Source organism: Rhinopithecus roxellana, chromosome 18, assembly GCF_007565055.1.
Source record: "Rhinopithecus roxellana isolate Shanxi Qingling chromosome 18, ASM756505v1, whole genome shotgun sequence".
Lineage (NCBI taxonomy): Eukaryota > Metazoa > Chordata > Mammalia > Primates > Cercopithecidae > Rhinopithecus > Rhinopithecus roxellana.
Window position 1 is genome coordinate 3,186,951 of NC_044566.1, and position 19,034 is coordinate 3,205,984.

General features: G+C 48.4%; 2 protein-coding genes across 2 annotated transcripts in view; one reads left to right on the forward strand and one right to left on the reverse strand.

Annotated features, from left to right (window-relative positions):
• COL4A1 (collagen type IV alpha 1 chain) overlaps positions 1–10,367 on the reverse strand; it is a 155,281-nt gene extending 144,914 nt beyond the window's left edge. Inside the window, exon 1 of the mRNA XM_010384745.2 lies at positions 10,145–10,367. Within this exon, the coding sequence (XP_010383047.2) occupies positions 10,145–10,228 (84 nt within the window). The 5' untranslated portion in view covers positions 10,229–10,367. The remainder of the gene's footprint in view (positions 1–10,144) is intronic.
• The window catches only part of COL4A2 (collagen type IV alpha 2 chain), a 204,740-nt gene continuing 196,058 nt past the window's right edge, over positions 10,353–19,034 (forward strand). The window contains exons 1-3 of the mRNA XM_030922365.1: positions 10,353–10,726; positions 11,057–11,144; positions 11,266–11,320. Coding sequence (XP_030778225.1) covers positions 11,101–11,144; positions 11,266–11,320 — 99 coding nt within the window. The 5' untranslated portion in view covers positions 10,353–10,726; positions 11,057–11,100. The remainder of the gene's footprint in view (positions 10,727–11,056; positions 11,145–11,265; positions 11,321–19,034) is intronic.

A 19,034-nucleotide genomic window follows, 5' to 3' on the forward strand; every position in this document is an offset into this window, starting at 1 on the left:
AAATTGGAATCTCCATGAACCCCTCCTGGGGTTTGATTAATCTGCTAGGAAGGGTCACAGAACTCAGGGAAACCCTTATGTTCACTGATTTATTATAAAGGCTACTGTATTACAAAGGCCACAGATGAACAGCCAGAGCATGGAAGAGAGGCACAGTGCAAGGTGTAGGGGAAGGGGCGGAGCTTCCAGCCCTACCAGGGCACGCCACCCTCTAGGAACAGCTCCACATCTTCAGCCGCCTGAAGCTCCCCAAGCCCAGTCTTTTTGGGCTTTCATGGAAGCCTCCTTACAGGGACGTGATTGATTAAATCATTGGCTACTGGTAATTAACTCAACCTCCTACCCAGCCCCTCTCCCCAGAGGTGGTGAATGGGGCTGAATCCATCCTTTAGCCTGCCTTGGTCTTTCCCAGGGACCAGCCCACCTCTGAAGCTGCGGGTGGTGGGTGGGCGGGGCAGCCACCAGTCAACTCATTAACATACAAAGACACTTATCACTTCAGAGATTCCAAGAATTTTAGGAGTTGTATGCCAAGAAACAAGAGGAAGACCAAAGATCTACTTCACAGTATGAAATGTTTCTGGCAGGCACTCATTAACCAGCATCACCTGTCTGCGACCTTCACCACACAATAAAGGAATACATTATCATCCCTCATGGATAGATGGGGAAACTGAGGCACAGAGCAGTTAAGAAGGTTGCCCAACGTCAAACAGCTAGCTGCTATTTGGACAAATAAATTTATTTTTATTAATTTTGTTATTAAAATCCATCATTAAAACTGTCATCAAGAATTCAAATCCATCTCATCTGAATCCAGAGTCCAAAACCGTACGATGCCCTTTGCAGAGTCTCAGAAACTAAATGAAAAGATCTGGAGCCAGAAGAGAACACTGCAAGTGCTAAATTTTCAACATAACATCTATCATACCATTACCAAAATTACTCTCACTTTAATTCGGGCACATGTCCAACTGCAAAGTATAAGAACAATCCTAACCACCTGCATATTTCCTAATCCAGAGTAAGCACTGAACACATATTTATTGAACAAATTTTCAATGCCAGGAACAAGATACTGAGCTATCAAACTATTACTTTCTACTTTGTTTTCATCTGAATTCTTACTCTTAATCGTTTTAAGTTCATTGATGTGAAAAAAAGTGAAAAGAAAAGAAAGAAATGGGCTTTTGGTTACAAACTGGCTTCTTGTCTAGGACAATACCCAAAGTTATTTATGTTTTAAATTAATGATCTAGTCAAGAGAAAAAAAATCCATATATCGTAATATATTACTTGATAACCTCCATGAAAAAAGAGAAAATATCTATGATCAACATGAAATAATAAAGAAGTATGAATTATAAAATTTTTTAAAAAGTTTTAAAAGCCTAAATTCCAGAAGAAATACAATCTTATTATTTTCAAGTATTTGGGAAAACAAAATCTAATTATTATGGAGGCGCCCAATGGCTATTTAGTCAGACTAGACTGGCTTCAACAATTGATAAAAAGCATCTGGCATTAGCATAATGTTTACATGAAAAACATGTTTGTTAGAGATAAGTTAGGAATGAGAAATACTTCAAGAAGATAGCCCACTACATATCCTATGTAATAAAAACTGTGTCATCCCCTTTTCCAGAGAATATTATTGATTCTGGACAGGGTTTGTGTATGTATCCGAAATAAATCGGATGCTGAGGCTCAACAAACCATTCTGTGGATGGTATTTTCCCCCCATCACTGACCCATTTTCCTGCTTTGGTAAGTTTATCTTCACTGTATAGGCCAGTGGACTAAAATTTAGGAGTTATTTTAAACCACTAACGCTGAAGGGTCTTTAATCTCCAGAAACTGGATTTGGTAGTCCTAAGATTCCTCACCAGGAAGCCGAGTGCCTGGGCCTGGAGGAGGTGGGAGGGAGGTAGAGGACCCATACTCAGGGTCCTGCGTCCCAGGGCCCACCGACTGGTTCTGCCCTGGGTCGGCCTCTGAGCTAGGGCACTGAGTGGATCCTAAGCAGGTGTGCGAGCTCACAGGCTCGCCATAGAGGACGACAAAACTCAGACTTTGAAAGCAGATCAGTTCTGAGAAACCCATGCCAGGCTCCTGAAGAGGGGAGAAGGCCACGGAGGACAGAGTCTGCTCCAGGCACCTCTGTGCTCACTTGCCATCAGCCCAGCCCTCTCCAGATTCACTCAGGAGCCTCCACTTCTTGATACCTCACATGCACGTTTCTGGAACCTTCTTCCCCCCGCCCATCTGACCTTCCAAACTGCACCACACAGCTGGAACCGGCATTGTGGGCAGCAGCAGAAACCAATGGAAAAAAAGGACAAAGAAGTACTGGGAGGGCCATGTTACACGCAGGGGCTCAGCCTCAAAGTGAGTGCAAACTAACAGGTGCAGGCCTGCACCTAACGCTGCGCAAGCCGCTGCCACCGCAGTGAAAGAAGTCAGGCTATCAGTAGCCGCAGCCTCTCCTGCTAGGAATGCAGATTCTCGGAATACCCCACACCTCCAAAAACAGAAGCTCTGGAGCTGTTTCATGGAGCCCTCCAGCTGATGCTGATGTGAGCTCATGTTGGACAACGGCTGGTGAAGGAGATCCTTGTGTGGGCCTTTCCGGCCCCAAGGGGTCTCGATGTCATTACTTTGCTGTTTATGCTTCTGAATTTGTCTTTAATTTAAGAGTAGTACCTGGCACAAAGCAAGCTGGGTATAAATGCTTCACAGACATTAACTCACTTAATCCTTACTTTTGCTCCCTAAGGAAAGCAACTGCCCTCATCCCCATCATATAGATGAGGAAGACCAGGGCCCACACGTTTCCCTGCAGGGCCTGTGACTGGTGCACAACCAGCGTGTCCCTGGACCGTCTCCTCTCTGGATGTAGTTGACGCACTGCCATCGCCTTTCCAAAAAGTTGTGTCCACATCTGACCCGTTAATGCCAGCTTCTTTGACAAACAGACTTTTCTTTTGCCAGACTAAATGTAAGGTCCTCAGTCTGGTGGTAGCAAGTATGTCACACACAACTCAATATTAATTCTGCAACACTAAAATGGCATTGCATTCTTTAAAAAATTCTAAAATGCAACTCAAAACTTCAAGCTAATGATAAAAAAGAGTTGTTTATATTTTAAAATGACATTTCAAAGCTGGTGCTCTTGGATGATGTGACAATAAATGCTCCTGTGCTCAGAAATAAATCATTACTTGCATACAAGGGGAACTGTGGATTTTAAAATAAATTTTGATTATCATATTACATAGTAATATATATAAATAATTATTAGAGATGTAAAAGCCAAATCTTCCACCAATTAGATTAGATATTAGTATTATTTATTCAATAAATATGAAGGAAAAATACCAAAATGGTTATCATTGGGTTTATCTGTACAACGCTGAAACAGAAACAAATACCGACCTAGTACCTTCAAAAATGCCCCGTGTGCTGAATGTGAGTGTTACATAAGGTTTATCTTTCTGCAGTGAAGACACATAGTATTCTTCTCTGAACGTGCATCATCTGTCATTTCTTTCTGAATGTGGATCATCTCTGGGGATGAGCGTGGCTGCTGGGAAAAGTTTGTGGAAATAGCTTTCAAAACATTGAATTACAGCTAGAACACACTGGGTTTTGTTCTTCACAAAGGAATATCCTTGTTTTCTAAAGCAAAAACTTAATAAAATCTTTAAACAATTTTAATTGTGTCTAATACAGGAATACTGTGCCTCCAGATCTTCTGCTGAATTGGGCAATGTTTATTTAAGTTAGCTGCACTCTCTATGAGTGAATATACAAATGGCTTCCCCAATTGTTGGTGTATTTAGTGAAATGAAAATAGAGCAACTGACATCAAACTGGATGCTTCCAGCTCACAGCCAGTATCTCTGGCTGTGGTCCTTGCTAAAATAAGTGGCCATGGTACACTAAGATATGTATGTACATGTATTACTAAACAATGATAATTTTACAAATGAACAATGTACTGATTCCAAGAGCAACGGAAGATGAGGAGGTTGAACAGTCCTCCTTTATCAGGTAAGAGGTGCAACAACAGATACACAAAAGCCCAAGTGGCCTGGAAAAGACTGCTTTAATAACTGATTTGGACACTTGGCATTTGTCTTGTACCTTAAAGACAAAGTGAGCTTTAAAACTCAGATAAAATAAAATGTTTTTATAGTATGCAGATTAAAAACCAAATCCAGCAAAGCTTCCACAGAGAATATTACTAAACCACGGAATAAACTATTTACATAAAGTGTTCAGCAGCGTACATATTTCCAAGTCATGTTTAGTCTGTGGTGGAATATCTACGCCAAATTCCAAATTAAGGGGAAACACCCTCGTTTGCCCAGATTCATCTTTGTGTTCACTAATAATACCACAGGGGGGGACAGTGTAAGCCAGCAGGCGCTCCCTCTAGGACACTCCTGGGGTTGGAGGGGGGACTCCCAAGAGAATGGCAGCTAGAAAATTGAACCAATCACAAGTAATTAATTCCCGATTTTCTCCTCTGTGTTGGGCACGCTCCCAAACATGGTGGGGTGCTTTAAAAAGAAGATATGTCCTGGCAAGTGTTGGAACCAAGACACAAATCACAATGTAACTCCAAGCCATGTGGCAGCAACCACAACCAGCATTTCTCGAGTTCTTACTTTATGTGCGCATGCTCTCCCTAGACATGGCGATTACCCTCACTGTATGTATCAGAGCCTCCAAGCTCAAAGAGATTACACTGCTACTGAATGGCAGAGCAAGAATTGCAATTTAGGCCAGATTTTTAAAAATCCAGATAGTCAACAATATTTCACATTACCACTCTGTCTGACTCGAGAGGGGACTGCATGGAAAAGGGGCAGGCTGCACTGTTTTAGGAGCTTCAGTGGAATGCATGCAAGCCGAGGGAAGACAAGAGGACACTGTAGGCCGGGGAGCAGGAGAAGATGAAACAGCTTCCGTGGAACGCAGAGATGAGTCCTTCCTTACAGTTACCAAAGCCGTATGTCGAGGAGTAGCAAGGAATGAGGCCAGAAAAATTTGACAGATCCGAACCACAAAGGGAACGCACAGCCAAGCCCAAAAGAGGTGCAGCCCCAGTGAGACAGTAGGTGGCCATCGGCAGATACTGAACCAGCAAGTCTATGGCCATAACTGAGGGAACTGAAGGCAATTAGCCTCTCACAGCCTGAGGGATGGGCTGGAGAGCAGGAGAGCTGGGAGGAGGGGTAGGGCCAAGAGGGTTCAGTGGTGATCCTGGCACAAGGCAAAGAGAGCTAGAAAGGAGTCCCAGCCATGGGAAGGGAGTCCCAGCCATGGGAAGGGAAAGCTACGGGTGCCTCTGGGAAGCATCCAGAAAGAAGAAGTGGGAGACTCTGTGACTGAGCAGACACGGAAGGTAAAGAGGAAAGGCTAAAGCCTCATAGTCTCTGGGCTCTGTATCCAGAAACATCAGGGGGCACACCAGGACCAAAATGGCAGAGTTAGGAAGGGTGGTCAGTCTGGGTGAAAGATGAGTTCAGTCCCGAACATATTTGCTCGGTTTGAGATCAAAGCAAGACAGCCAAGGGGAGGTATTGCATGGAAATGTGAAGACATTGAACTGGAGTTCAAGAAGGAGGTCTGGAGCCCCCTTCAGGGAGTAATGGTGCACCATGAAGCAGATCCCCGGTGGAAGTTAGAGAGTGCAAAGAACAAAGAGAAGCATGCAGGGCTGCCCCTACAGCTCACCCACACTGAGGGGCATGGGAAGAGGAAGAAGACAGAAGCAGAGACACGGAAAGAGCACTAGGAGGGACCCACGTCCCAGAGTTAGGACGAGGAGAACAATGGAGGGAAACGAGGCTGGAACCAGCTCACTGTGTACCATAGTATCAAAGTCTTCACCCCAAAGTCATTCCTACCGTGTCAAAAGCCTCAAAAGAAACTCACCATTAAAACATGTTCTGGTTTATATCCCTTTTCATTGTATGCATAAGAATGGTAGGAATATGTCTTTTGTATTGTTCTATAGTTGACATTTTTTCGTGGTTGTTTAATAATAGCAGGAAGAACAATGCTCTAACATTATTTTAGATATTCTATTGTTGCTTGAGCTGACTCTAGCTCAAGAACTCAAAATACCAAATCTCCTTGTGAGACATTTTAAAGAGGTTAATCCTTCTTCAATTTGGGGAACAATTATTATAACAAACATCATAGAATTCATCAAAACCACTATTCACTTCTTAATGTTCTTCCACTGTCTACAAAGGTTTGTCTTAGATCATCACTGGTGGGTTCCATTTGTCTGCAAAATCTTCACCAGCTCTTAACTAAATAACTGAACTTGTTATGACTATCCTTGCCAGTTCTCAGAAATTTGCCAACAGTCTTGTTAATGAATAATGTAGGGTTTTGTGAATTCCCTCATGGCCTGGCCCAAGTAAGGGTAGGTTTTCTGGGTCAGTTCCTAAAGGCACTCCTGACTAGAATCAGTCATCCATGCCGCAACTTTCCAAACATCCCCTGCCTGCCTACCTGCCACCTCCGAGAAAAGGGACAGGACCACATACTGGGGCCTCAGTTGGAGCTGGGAGCTCTTTTTTATCACTGGTCTCCTAAACCCTACCCTTCCAATTCTTTCCACCCCTCTGAGAGCAAAGTTCAGCCACCAAGATTGTTAATCATAGAAACAATGACATCTTGGTATCTCAAAGGAGCAAACTTGAAGGTCATCTTTCAGTGCAAAGACCCTTAGACTTGAGAGTGGACAGGCAGAATGGCCATGCTTTCTGTGGAGAGTACACCATCACAGCGCACATGGACATGACATGCCGGTGTATAGTTCCCATTTCTCTCTCACGTCTCAGAGGCAGAAGGCCCTCCCAGAAGTTTCCTCTGAGTTCCTCAAAGCTGGATTCGGTGTTCCTATAGCCCTTCGATTCCCTTGATTGTGACATTTACCAGCCTGAGTTAGATTTGTCTGTTTCTTTTCCAATATTTCTCACTAGACCGTCCTGTGGACAGAGAGTGGGGGTGAGTCCCTGCCGCACAGCCAGCACCTGGCAAGGTCACGGCAGGAAGGAGGTGTTCCAGATGCATGTGTGGAATGAAGGAAGGCACAAACGGGTCCGTGTGAGGACGGGACAGATCTGTCAGGGAAACTGAGGTATAGAGTTCGATGAGTACCCCCAAATCTTCTGCTTTTTAAAGCAGGTATAAATGTAAGATCCTCTGGTGCCTAAAGCACGCTCATTCTGTGTACATGTAACTATTAATAATGCATAGCACTGGTAATTCTGTGACTCTAGCCAGAGCACATGAACACTGTGCCTTCTGGTCGGTCTTAAAGTTATATCCCTTCACCCTAGTCCAATTCCATCTATTAATAAACAGCTTGCAGACATAAGGAATATCTTCACCAATATCACTCCTGAGATCCTGGGCGATGCTGCTCTTGTTGGGACTGATTCAGAAACCAGCCTTCTCATCTAAACTACATTTCCAGTAGAACATGGTCCATACTTATATGGAAATGAAATCTCACTTAGTTTGAACTCTAGGTCATTCAGTCCCAGAGGTGGTGACTAATGGTCAGGAGATGACAGTATTACTGGACAAGCATCACCACACTGAGGGGAAAGTTCACATTTCTAATCCTGAGAAATAATCTGTTAAGAAGCATTACACAGAACCAGCTAGAGAGGAGTGTGAAGGCTGCTGAAGGAAGGGTTCATTCCACCCAGTGCAACTGTGTGACTAAGAGCAGAGGGTGCTCGCCATCAGAACACTACTGGCACGTGTCTGTCTGGAGCCTGCAAGCTATTCCTCCTTTCTTGCTAAAGAAAAGTGGAGGAAGGGAGGAGTGGGGAGTAGAGTGGTAGGTTCAGCATGGGATGAAATTAATAGTTTAGAAAATCCACCCATGAGTACATAAACAATATGACCATAGCAGATACAGCAAATACAAAATTAAATAGCCTTTCATGAAGAAAAAACAGTAAGTGCAATTCATGCCTGGCACACAGCAGGTGATGTCTGGATGTACAAATGCAAGTGAAGTGTGATTCAGACAGTGCAAAGGAGAGGTAAGCCAACAGTCACTTGCACTGGCTTCTGAATTAGGATCTGATCAAATCCTCAGCATCTTATCATTCAAAATGTACTGTTAAATTATGTTTTGCTTGGATCAGTGTTGAAGCTATTTCAGTGTTATGGTACATGTAACAGCTGATTTTGGAAGGAGGTAAGCCAAAATGTTATTGATGGCATGAAAAGTGAGACAAATTTTTAAATTAGGCAGATTCAGTCTTAAGTGATTTTCTTGTATACCAATACGTCATCTGCACATCAAGCACTTTTCTCTAATTTAACCAGGGCAAATACAGAGTAACGATAATATGTGTGAGGTCAGCTGTGATCAGAAGTGCCCACATGCTGCATTTCTTACAATCAGTCCATGGCACCTCAAGGGACACAGCAAAGCCAGTGGCCGGGAATGTAATTGAGTTTTAGGAAATGATTAAAGGGAAGTAAAATTATCTCCAACTCAATATTAATGCATTTGATTTCCCGGGTGAGAACAGGATTTGCGTAACTGAGTGGTTCTTTCTTTCTACAGTCCTGGATGTTTGGAAAGTCAGCTCTTACAGTTAGCTTTGCTTTGCTAACATTATCCATCAGAAAATCGAAATGCAAACGGCTCCTATTTCCCAATGAAGAACTTTCTCTGATTTACCTTACCATCATCAGGCTTCACCATCTCGAACCTTGGAAGCGTCCAATAGCTTTTGGTCAATATTTCTAGACCAAAATAAAGTGCTCTCAAGCCTGCTCTCTGGAAAGTTTTGTCATCATTACCAAAGGGTGTTTAAATAACCGGCTATGAAGTTTGGGGAGACTGGGCTAGGAGGAACAATCTCAAGTTAATTGCTGATGTAACGTAAAAGCCCCCAATGGAGAAGTTGCCTCCAGGGAGACAAGCTCTCAATTAGGAGATGTATATCACCAGTTCTCTCTGGCATGTAACAGTTAACAATTTCTATACAGTTAGGTGGATTTAGTGAGTATCATTCTTCCAGGAGAGAAGAAAAAAATTTTTTAAAGAGGAAAACAAAGAACAAGATTAAGAACAGTAAAATAATAAGTATGGAAAATCTGGTAAGTAGCAAAAATCATTTTTAAGCATTTGAGGGAGAAACTGCAAAATGTGTTCAGAAGCCACACCTTCCGGACTGTGGGACTGCATGGCTGTGACACTGAGCAACAGCTGAAGTCTTTACTCTCTCGGAGGGGAAGGAAAAAAGGAAACAACGGTCAGTCCAGGCTTGTCCACGGCTGGAAGCCTCGACTCCTGCAAACCGATCTCCCAGATCCTTTCTGGGCAAGCACATAACCAGAGGAAATGAAAACTAGAAAAACAATTTGTGCATGGAACAATGACATGGAGTTTCACTTTGGTTTCATGCTCAAATATGAATGTGGCTATAATTTTTTAAAAAATATCTTAATAGAAGGCAACGAGTTGAGGATGGTGGCTTCTTCAAGCGGGGCGTCCAGAAGAGCCCTACTTCTGCCTTGGAGCGCGCCTTAGGCAGCAGTCGTGGGAAAGCTCAGATACAGCTGTTTCCAGGCAAAGGGCCCAGAGCTTTTCAGCCTCAGCCACCAGGGTCTCCAGACAAGGAGAAATACGCCCAAAGCTGCTCCCAGGCGCTAGGAGCTTGGAGCTCCCAATGTGGGTCTCTGAGCAGCGCGAGGTGGGCGCTCCCGCCCCTCCCGCCCCCAACTCCCTCGCGCACCCGGGACGGGTGAAGGCGCCCAGTCGCCGAGCATCACCGCGACGCGGGTTCAAATCCCGCCGGCTCCCCGGCACCCTCTCCCCGCCACACCGCGAGCTGTTTCTCCTTCTTTCCCCGGAGGAGTTCCCTAACTCTCCAGTACCCATACCATAACAAAGGAGGCTCGGTCCACCAATGCGCGATCGTAGCCTACAGGGACCCCCAGCGAGCACCGGCCCAGAGAATGCACCTGGCCCTGCCACGCGCGACCGCCAAGGGGCAGGCGGACGGCTCCCGGCGCGGACAAAGGGGCCTCTCGGGGCGCCCAGGCTCAGGGCGGGACGCGGGGAGCGGAGCTGGCCGGGACTCACCTTCGCAGCGGCCCGGCTGTGCTCCTCGTGGAGCAGAAGGGCGGCGGGCAGCAGCAGCAGCCAGACGCTGAGCCGGGGCCCCATGGTGGCGCGCCCGAGGCGGCGGGGGACGGCGGGGGACTGCTGCCGGGCGTGCGGGGCCGCGGCGGGCAGCTAGCTCTCGGAAGGCCGGACTTCCAGCGCTGCGCACCGTCCCGGGTGCGGCGGCTCCAAGCGGAGACCTGAGCGCGGCGGGCCGAGCTCCCCAATTTGTTGGCGCTGCCCCCTCCCCCCGGCGGTGCGCGGGCGGCGCCTCAAAGGGGAGGACCCTGCGGCGCGGGTAAGAGGCGGCGGGAGCGCGCGGCTCGGGAGTGTGGCCGCTGTGCGCCGGGACACCAGGGCTCCGCGCTCCGCACTCAGAGGCTCCCGCGTCCCAGCCGCGCGCTCGCGGATCCAGGCCGCGGACCGAGAGGGGCCGCCCGAGCTCCCGGGGCCGCCGCCCAGGGAGTCCAGCAAGGCCGGCCGCCCTGCCGGTGTGCCGCCGGCGGGTGCTTCTGGAAGGGCCAATGCGCGCGGGCAGCAGCCGCTGAAGCCGACCCTGAGGTGAGAGCGACCCCCGAGCGGCGCCCAGACCCTGGCCCGAGAGCACCGGGTTGGAGCGCCCTGTGCAGGCTAGGGCTGCACGCTCTCGTGCTTGGGAGTAGAAAGGGGGAGGGTGGGGGAGCGGAGACCGAGCTGCTCGGCCAGGCAGCACCCACAGGGGCCTAACAGGAGGCTCTCCTTCTTTCCGGGTCATGGGGGGACGGCCTTCTGGTCACCCCTGCATGCGGGGGGCGCCCCGCGCCGTCCCCGCGTCTCGCGGACGGATACCAACGGTGAGGATGGGCTGCGTCCCTCATCCTGCGCTAAACTCGCTTTGTCTCTCGCCTCTAGGCTAAGAGGGACTGACCGGGGCCCAGAGTGGACAAACCGCCAGCATGGGGAGAGACCAGCGCGCGGTGGCCGGCCCTGCCCTACGGCGGTAAGCGACTTTCTGCCTGGTCCCCGTGGGTCCCCCGCGCATGGGCCCTTCCCTGTAACTCTCGGGGACTGACAAGCCGGGCCCGCACGTTCACGTGCCTCTTTCTCCCTTTCTCGTGCAGGTGGCTGCTGCTGGGGACAGTGACCGTGGGGTTCCTTGCCCAGGGCGTCTTGGCGGTAAGTCCTGGCTCCCGCTCCACGCGCTTGGACTTGCGCGCCCGAGAATGGTTGGGACGTTTGAGTGGCCTTGGAGACGGCGGCTGGTCCGTGCGCTCCCGAGTGTGTGTGGGAGAGTGGGTGTTCGCCAGCCTGCCCACCCGGGTTCTGAGAAGGCTTGCTCTTCCCTCATCGTGCTTTCCGCCTTTCCTTCCCGTGGGTTCCCCGCGTCAATCCTGTGCTTTGCAGGCATCGGCCCTTTCAAGGGAGCTGAGAACTTAAAATGTAGCCTGAGGCACCGTTTTCCTTGCTTTGGGAAAAGCGGCAGCCATAGAGGCCAGGAAAGAATGTCAGTCACTTGGCAGTGAGACGCCAGGCTTAGGGCGAAAACAGTTTTCCTGGAACTCGGGAGCTGGTGGGGAGGCTCTGTCACGGGCTGAGGGTTTTTTTGTTTTTAAATGGGAGTCTCTGGGTAAAGGGGCGGGGCGAGGAGGCGAACAAGACAACCTTAGTATTGTTTGAATTGAACCATTGCGAGGGAACAATGGCAGAAAAGCCGCGTTTTCTCCCAAGTCGTGTTCCGGCCCTGGCAGATCTGCTCCGGGCGCCACTCTGGGACCCTGCTCGCGGAGCCTGCCCCCCACGCCGGCCATGCACAGCCCTGCCGATACCGTGGGTGCAGTTGGCCACTGCCCTGCAAGAGGCTTTGTACATTTTCTACGTTTTGTTTAAAGAGTAGGAGCCACTTTTACTGAGCTTTATGTAACCATGGCTAAAATGAACAGGTTTGGTGGGTGAATTTAGTGCAGTACTCAAATGTTTAGACAGGAGCTGGAAGCGTAGGGAGCTTTCGAGATGTCGGCTGCCCCTCCTCGCCTTACTGTGGCCTATAGAGTAGCTCTGCCTGTGGCAGCCAGGACCCAGGTAGATTCCTCCTGGAAACGACCCCACCCTCCTCAGCGCGCACTGTGCCAGAGCAGCTCGCAGATACAAAGGGGAAAGGTGTTCATGATTTCGTTTGAATTCTGTTGTTTTTACATCGTTCTGCCCTAATGGAAAACAAACCAGGATTTTAAGGGCAGTGAGTGATGAGGAGCTACTCCCACTTGGGAAAGAGCTGCTACCTTTACTTTTCTGCTGCTGTTGGCTCCGGTTCAAAGCCCAGGTTGGGAAGTAAGAGGAGGACTCGGAGACTTTGACCAGAGCACTCCAGGCCAAAGTTTTCTTCCAGTTCAGTTGTGTCTCTCCGTCCCAGCCCCGACTTAAGATCAGAACCTAGATATTTGAACTAGCCCAGTGACCCTGTGAATTCTAATGCACATGTCTGTACTGCGTGTAAGACTTGTCTCAGATTTATGAACCAGAAGCAGTGCATGCACGTGCACGCACACACACTCAAAGTAAGGGGGCCATCCCTAGAAGATACCGAATCGGGCTGTGTGTGCTTTGGTTGTACTGACACCCGCATCCCTTTGTCCGCTAGAGCCACTTTTATAATTTCCATATGTTCATGCCTAAGGGTGGTGGGAGTCCCAGGAATTCTTTTGTGAACTCATCCTGAAATTGGCGGAAAGACCAGCAACCACCTAGGTCTTCAAAAAACCTAGGTATTAGCCTGGGCGCGGCGGCTCACGCCTATAATCTTAGCACTTTGGGAGGCTGAGGCCTGCGGATTGCCTGAGCTCAGGAGTTCGAGACCACCCTGGAAGAAACACAGTAAAACCCTGTATCTACTAAAATACAAAAAATTAGCCAGGCATGGTGGTGCATGCCTGTAATTCCAGCTACTCAGGAGGCTGAGGCTTAAGAATTCCTTGAACCCAGGAGACGGAGGTTACAGTGAGTCAGAATAGCCCCACCGCACTCCAGTCTGGGAGACGGAGCAAGAGTCTGTCTAAAAACAGAACAAAACAAAACAAAAAAACAAATAGCAACAAAAAAAACCCCTAGATATTAAACATAGCTCTGCCCTAATTTCTTAAATCCGGAGCCTCAGTTTCCGTACTCTGAAGAAGTACAGCTTCTTACAGAGGCCAAGTACCCTAAGGCAGGTAGGACACCTCTGTTCCTCCCCAAAACTTCATCAATGCTGCAAGCTCACCCTCAGTCTCTTTGACTCTTTGATCTTGGGATGGGACCAAGAACATTGATCGCCCAGCAGAGCTTCTCAAAGTGCAGGCGCCTTAGACCCCCAGACATAAATCAGCTGGAAAGGCTTGTTAAGAAGTCAGGTCCCCATCTCAGACCTTCTGGTCAGACATTCCGGGGTGGAGTCCAGGACTCCCCGCCTTCCCACATGATACCAGAATCTGGGAACCACTGAGCTAGAGTACTGGGTTGAGAGGCAGTTGACATTACTTGCCAATTCACTTCATTTCCCTGGGATTTAGATTCTAACTCAACAAATAAAAATAAATCTTTTTAATCATTTTACTAGGGACCTACTAATCTGTGTTGTTAAGAGACTTGTAGTTTGTTATGTTCAACAAGGGGCTGGTCTTCTGCTTACTCACTTCTTGGGAACCACTGGCTTTAATGGCTGTTTCTCATGAAATAATGTTTCGATTTTCAACTGTATTGTATCAATTAAGAAAACTTAAAGATTTTTCTTAATTATGGCAAGGACTCTTTCCTGGGTAGGTGAGTTCAGGAAGAAGGGCTGCCGCCCGGTCCTGGAAGAGTTTTGTTCTTAAAGAGTTTTGTTTCAGAAGCAGCTAGGATGGGTAGTGAAGAGCCTGGGTGATTACTTACTGGGCACTTCCTGTGTGCCAATTTCTCTGTACTAATGCTTCTAATCCTCACAAGAAAGCACACTGATGAGCTAGGTAACTATTATTACCCCCATTTTACAGGAGAGAAAAGGCACAAAGGGTTTGCAGCCCTTGCCTAAGGTTCCTGTCTTTGTAACTGAATGAAACAGGTTAGAACCCAGACCTCTTCCTCCATACTGAGCTTCCAGGGCCTGAAAGGTGGCCAGGAGTTTGGCACTCCTGAGTTTCAGTCTTTGAGTCTCCTGGGGTGTGGGTGCTTTCTCCTTGGTCTTGACCTTGGACTAAGTGCAGCTGGCACTGATTCCTAGGAGGGAGGCTCTCCCGCTCCTTCCTCCTCTGCTTCTCCCACTCTGAAGATCAGGGGCACCGAGTGAAGGAGAGAAGCAAGACCTTTCCCAAAGGGAGGAAAGGAAGCTGAAATCCCACGGGGCAGCCTGGGCTCTGGACTCAGTGTGAACCCAAGTGCTTTGTGTGGGCACCTCAGGGCACACTCCCTGCTGTCCAAGGTGCCTTTTCTAAAGGTGCCCTTGTTTGAATGCAGTGCCAAGATGCACAGAGTGCCTTCGTGTAAGGCAATGTGACACAGGGGTCCCATCCCAGACTTGAGGCAGGTGACGGGGTGCAGTTCTCAGTTTAGTGGGCAACTGAGGGGCTGCCGCCTAGGGTGGGTACTCACCAAGCCTCTGCATTCTCTCCCCCAAAACGGAGGTGTTACTCATCCCACCCACCTCATAGATGGGAGTGCTGTGAGGTGTGTGGGTGCATGTGAAGTGCTTTGGAGGGTCTGACACAGCCTGGGTGCCAGGAGGTATCCCCTGGGCCTGTTTAAGGGATATCCCCTCGGCTGCCTGTTCTAACCTTCATGGAGGCTTAAAAGCACTCACTATAGCTGCTGTGAGCATTGTCACCTATCTCCAGAGGCTGGCAGCAGCCTGAGGGATCAAATGTGCAGCCGGCTGGGCGGTCACCTGAGGACCTCTGCCCGGAACCTGGGGCCACAAAAACATGGGTTCACGTAGGTATCAGTGCGGGGCCCCTGCCTGCAGCTTAGTTTCCAGGCTGTCCTCGGGGCTCCAGCCCCAGGAAATTCGCCTGACCTTCCTGTTGGCTGCCACCGCCTTCCTTGCCCTCCAAGCCAGCAGCTGCGGTGGCAAGTCCTTTCCGCAGACTTTGGAACAGGGAAGAGATGTTCGGTGCCGCGTGAGGCCCAGAGCTTTCTGTAAGGATCAGGAAGGACAGTTCTTTCCTACATTTCCTGGAGCTGAAGCTCTATTGCTCAAAAGATGGCCCTCTGAGAAGAAGAGAAAAGCACAGGGTTCCTCCTCAGCCCGTGGATAAACAAGCGTATTTCAGCTCTCTGGAGGCTAAGTCTTCCTCCATGGGTGGCTTGCAGGACTTGGCCACGATAAATAATAGCAGAGATTTGTCAACAGCATCCCAGAACGAGAGGTGGGTAAGAAGGGCAAACCGGAAAGCGCAGGAGAGGAAACAGGTTTTATACGACCAGGCGGCTATGTTTACAATCAGAGAGAGAGAGGTAAAGATCAAGGAAAAGGTTCTAGAATAGAAAAAAAGATTTTGCTGAATAATAAAAATCAAAGGACTGTGTTTAATTGTGTTTCTGGGGAGAGGGAAAGAAAATGAGTGTGTAGTTTAAATAATAGAGAAAATCAAGGGAAAAACTAAGTGCCATGGAGATTTAACTTTTCAACACTGTTGATAATATAATGAAGAGATCACCACCTAGAAAGTGGTTTGGGAATGTCTCATTCTTTTTATCTGAAGAAGAATGTTTGTCTTTGATTAGAGGGTTAGAGAAAGCTCTGAAACTGGCCTCTTGCTTTGCGTCTGCTGGTGTCTGCTTGTGTGATCACTGCTGAAGGTGGGAGGCAGTGTCTGCAACCCCCGGCCTTGGCTGATTCAGCTTGTGAATCAGGGACCAGGAATGACACGATAGTCTTGAGAGGCCATAAAGTCTAATCCAGCCTGTTGCTAACCAGGTTCTGACTTCAGGGCAAGACACTTCACGTGCTTTGGCTCTGGAGCCTGGAAGAGAATGTTGTGTGGTATGGATCTCTCAGGTGATCAGGATACCATGAGTAAGTTAGAGAGTCAGCGGTGAGGGCTGGGCTGTGCAGGTGTGCTAAGACCTGTGAGGGTGAGCTGAGGTCTCCTCTGTGATGCTGGGGATAGAAAGCCCTTCCAGATACGCTCCAGAATAGAATTTATCCAGCCTGCACCAGGACCTCACTTAGAAATCAATATGCCACATGGGACTTTTTATCTTCATGGTGTCGCGAAGCTTCTGGAATCCAGTAAATATGTGACACTTCTCAGTTGAGATGAGAGAAAGGACAGAGTTCCTGGATAGTCCCCTCTTGATGTTTCCCTTTGGTGGCCACTCCCTTCAGTTAATGAGTCCCTCTCAGGACAGGTGACAGCCTAAGTGTCTCACTGCTCTTGAGTTCATTAGTGACTCTGGAGGACTGTAATTTTTATTTTGATTACCCATGAAAGAAGAAGGCAGTGTCTAATTTTAGGGAGACTTCATGGGTGTCTCCAGTCCTGTTGATGTGGTCAGAGAGTGAATTTCAAAGGAAGTGCGAGCAGCCCATATCCACCCAGTAGGCTCCTACCCAGGTGCTGGGTTCTAGCCCCTCCTATGTCTCCTGAGCTCCTGGCTGGCTCCTGAGTGCTCTGCTTCAGTGTCTTCTATTGCCTGAGGCTGGCTTCTATTGGATGAGGCTGGCTTTTGAAGCAACAAGCTTTTTGGTAAAACCTGCTCCTTTTAAGTGCAGTGTGGTATTCTGGGGCGGGTCCTGGGACAGAAAAACTACACTAGTGGAAAAACTGGTGAGATTCTAGTGGAGTCTGCAGTTCAGTGTGATAATGTTAATTTCTGTACCAATGTTAATTTCTTAGTTTTTACAAAAATGTGCCATAGTTTTATAAAATGTCAATATGACATCATGATGTCTGGGTGCAGGGTATACAGGGACTCTCTGTACTCTCTTTGTAACTCTTCTGCAAATCTCAATTGCTTCAGAATTTTAAAATGCTCCCAGAAGTCATCAGCCAGTCACATTTGGTGTGCATGAGTCAGATGGACAAGTGCGTGGAGAAGGCTGAAAAACAGCCACTCTCGAGTGAGCAGATGTGGGCAGCAAGAGGAAAATGTTGCTCCCATTCTTTTCTCTAATAGAGTAATTGAACGGAAGTCCCTTTCGCTGAGTGGAAAATACAGGAGAGGTAGACCCAAGCGAAGCCTGAGTAAAGGGATTTTTGTCCCCTGGCCGTGGTTGGAGTCATTTATGAAGATGAGGAGGTTTCCCTGTGGAGTTTCTCAGCACCGCGTGGGAGGCCCGGTGGAGCTGTCATGGGGCCTCTTCCTCACTGGGGTGGGAAATGGCTGCTCCGTTGTTTCCTGAGCCCATGATGGAAGGGCAGGCTTGTATTAGAGTGTGGCTGCAAGGACAGAAAACATGACTGTGGAGGAGCCCGGTGCTGCCCACACCCGCTCACCCTTAGGAACGCATCAGGCAGTACGTTCGTGCCCTCCTGGGCAGCACAGAATGGGAGCCCCCTTCCCGCCTGCTTAGGAAACCCCATGGGCCACAGGGATGGGCAGCTGACAGGTGGCTGGTGGAGGACTTAGGCTCCCTGCACATGTGGCTCCTGAGTGCTCTGCTTCAGTGTCTTCTATTGCCTTGGATGAGGCTGGCTTTTGAAGCAACAAGCTTTTTGGTAAAACCTGCTCCTTTTAAGTGCAGTGTGATATCCTGGGGCGGGTCCTGGGACAGAAAAACTACACTAGTGGAAAAACTGGTGAGATTCTACTGGAGTCTGCAGTTCAATGTAATAATGTTAATTTCTGTACCAATGTTAATTTCTTAGTTTTTACAAAAATGTGCCATAGTTTTGCATTGCTGCAGGCCATGGCAGTGGGATTCGGAGTCCCAGCCTCTCAGTGGCCACAGCTTCTGTGTTAATTAGGGGCCAAGGGAAAGGGGCCCAGAATGAGGATGGCCAGTGGCCAGTGGCTGTTGCCTTGCATGGTTGCCTGTCATCACCCTGCCATTGATAACTGGAAATGAGAAGCATGAGTGGAGCCACCTCTGCCTGGCCCCTGCCAGTTCTGCTCTGCACACCCTGTCTGCACTCCAGGCCTTAGTCTCTGGGGGATAAGGATGGCCTGTCCCTTTCTACCAGGTGACCCGCAGCAGGTATCACACACTTGCACATGGCTGGGGCCTCTGTCCTTTGCAATTGAGGCCCATTTCAGGGTCTAGCTAAAGCATCTTCTCCATGGATAGGATTTTATATTCTTTAGGATCAAGGATTGTAAGTCATGATTGTAACTCCCAGAGACTTGAAATATTTGTCTTTACCCACCATCCGCCTTTTTGTTTGTTTGTTTGTGTTTGTTTTTGTTTTTGAGACAGAGTTTTGCTCCATCACCCAGGCTGGAGTGCAGTGGCGTGATCTCGGCTCCCTGCAACCTCTGCCTCCTGGGTTCAAGCAATTCTCCTGCCTCAGCCTTCCAAGTAGCTGGGATTACAGGCACAAGCCACCATTCCCAGCTAATTTGTGTATTTTTAGTAGAGACGGGTTTTACCATGTTGGCCAGGCTGGTCTCGAACTCCTAACCTCAGGTGATCCACCCACCTCAGCCTCCCAAAGTGCTGGGATTACAGGCATGAGCCACCGCGCCCTGCCATCATCCACTTTTTCTCCCAGAAACATGTCTTCCTTAGCTGACATTGCTGTTCCCACAGTCCAAGTTCGGGGCATCTTGCATCGGCCCTCATGGAATGATTCCTGGGTACCTTTATCTGCCCGAGGCCTGAAATACAGTGGGCCGTCAACAGAACTTGTTACATAAATAAATGCAGTTAGTTGGCAGCAATGCAAGCAAATCCTTTGGATGAGGAGTACAGTCATGGAACTATTAATAAAAGATGAGA